General features: G+C 33.5%; 1 protein-coding gene across 3 annotated transcripts in view; it reads right to left on the reverse strand.

Moving 5' to 3' along the window:
• The window catches only part of LOC106876434 (cytoplasmic aconitate hydratase), an 82,622-nt gene that overhangs the window by 52,449 nt on the left and 28,027 nt on the right, over nt 1–2,146 (reverse strand). For all 3 annotated transcript variants that reach the window (XM_052974608.1, XM_052974607.1, XM_052974609.1), the window contains exon 4: nt 997–1,134. In XM_052974608.1, coding sequence (XP_052830568.1) covers nt 997–1,134 — 138 coding nt within the window. The remainder of the gene's footprint in view (nt 1–996; nt 1,135–2,146) is intronic.

Consider the following 2,146-nt stretch of genomic DNA (forward strand, 5'->3'; position numbering starts at 1 on the left):
GAGAGTGAGAGAGAGAGAGAGTGAGAGAGAGAGAGAGTGAGAGAGAGAGACAGACAGACAGAAAGAGAGAGATTTGAAGGAATAATTGGTTAATGAAATTTAACAGAGGGATGAAGTTTCTGAATATATTCTAAGATATAAGGTGTCAAGTTCTTGTTAAATCTAGAAAATTAAAACAAAACATTTTTTCTTTTTTCATTTTATCTGTATTAGAACACAGGGTATCTCACAACGTACATCTAACCACAAACACAAAGTCTTTACAAACCAACAAGGGAGCCTCTTCATGATCACTCAACCTCCTAGCAATCGTCCTTAAATCACACTTGACTGTCTTAATAAATGACATGGTGGATAAAGAGAGCCTTGAGAGCCTTGCACACAGGACACAGACAGGATAGTCACAGTTGGAAAGCTTCTGGTCATAGGGCTGCTCAATCCAAGCTGACCTGTGGCCAATAAACAACCAAGTCTTTAACACTTTAGCATTTATCATTCCAACCATACAATGTCACTCTAAAAATAAACAATCACTTCATCGAAATCTCCAAAGCTACAAGATAATACATGATTCATTCGAAACAATGTGGATAAATAAGCATTGCATTTAACAGAGTAATCTGAATCCTCAAGGGTTAAAACAGTTCTATGACAATTACTAACAATAAATTTCACCATTTAGGAGTCAGGAGACAAAGTTTATAAAATGAGAAACATTCAGACCTAATTATTTAGGCATTGTTGATGCTCTCAATCTAAAATGCTTAATGAGATTTTTCATACATACACACATACACACAGCAATACTTAGAATAGAGAAATTTTTTTTAAATATATTGGTGCAACAGAATGGCTTAAATAAAATATTTAGAAATTAAAAATTTTAGCAACCTGAGTTCATGTAAAAGAATCTATAAAAAGATTTAAAGAGTGTAAGCAATGTGACCAATAATTTATTTGTAATTCTACTGGAAGAAAGTGCTAGGATATATTTACCTTCTGGAAACATCCACTTGTACTGAGTGATCAATGACAAGATCAGCAGGACACACAGGGTTTATTTTAGCTGGATCACCACCCAACCGCTTGACCACATCTCGCATGGCTGCGAAGTCAACAACAGCAGGGACACCACTAGAAAAATTATACATATAAATGTATGTATATTTCATGCTAAAATTATAAATACATATACATACATACATATGGTTCAAATGTACAGAAAATAAAAGACAGAGAAAGGTGAGGGAACAATAGGCAGTTGTATTAGTTTGATGCTTGGGAAAAATGGAAAAGTCTTTGCCATTTAAAGCCTATGCTCTTCAACAGAAAGGGACAAGGAAAAAAAATGGAGAGAGAGAAAAAAATGTATTGGGATTGGTGTGTGTGTGTGTGTCTGTGCACACGTGCAAAAATTTGCAACTTCTTACTTGTAAATAAAAGTTTCTGATATCTTCAACAACTTTATTGTAATACATATGTTTCAAATAACATTGTATATATTTTTGTGTGGTGTATTAAAATCAAAGTATCAACTATATGTTGTTTTGATTTGTAGAACAGCCCTTATTCCATACTTGTATTAGTATTTTGTTGCTTTTTTAAAACTGTTTTATTGTATTTGTTTTATTTAACAGGTGGAAGTCCTTTTCTTTTTTCACCTAACAAATCAATAATGAAAAAGAAGTGCCTGCTGCGCTGCCCGATACAGAACTGAGGCCAGGTGAGTTATGTGCTTTACCCAAGAAAACATCATTATGATTGTAATATAATCAGTTTTGAATTTCTTGTGCATCTTGAAATCTATATATATAAAAATGAGAATGTGTGTCTGTCTGTCTGTCTGTGTGAATCCCTAAAACTCGAGAACTACGCAACCAATTTCATTCAAATTTTACAGATGCTTTACTTAGGGTTCCAGTTGTGTTTTAGTCAAAAAAAATTTTTAACTTCTTGCAGAGTTTGAGCACACGGCAACATAATATCTCCTCCACTATTTAAGTATTACGTGTCAAAAGTGAAACAAAAACACTCATGTCAAATACTTTCACTTTAAAAATGAAACTATTCCACTAACTGAAACAATCACATTTCGATACTGTAATGACAGATACTTTCAGAGAGAGAGAGAGAGAGAGAGAGATGT

Source organism: Octopus bimaculoides, chromosome 18 (assembly GCF_001194135.2).
Source record: "Octopus bimaculoides isolate UCB-OBI-ISO-001 chromosome 18, ASM119413v2, whole genome shotgun sequence".
Lineage (NCBI taxonomy): Eukaryota > Metazoa > Mollusca > Cephalopoda > Octopoda > Octopodidae > Octopus > Octopus bimaculoides.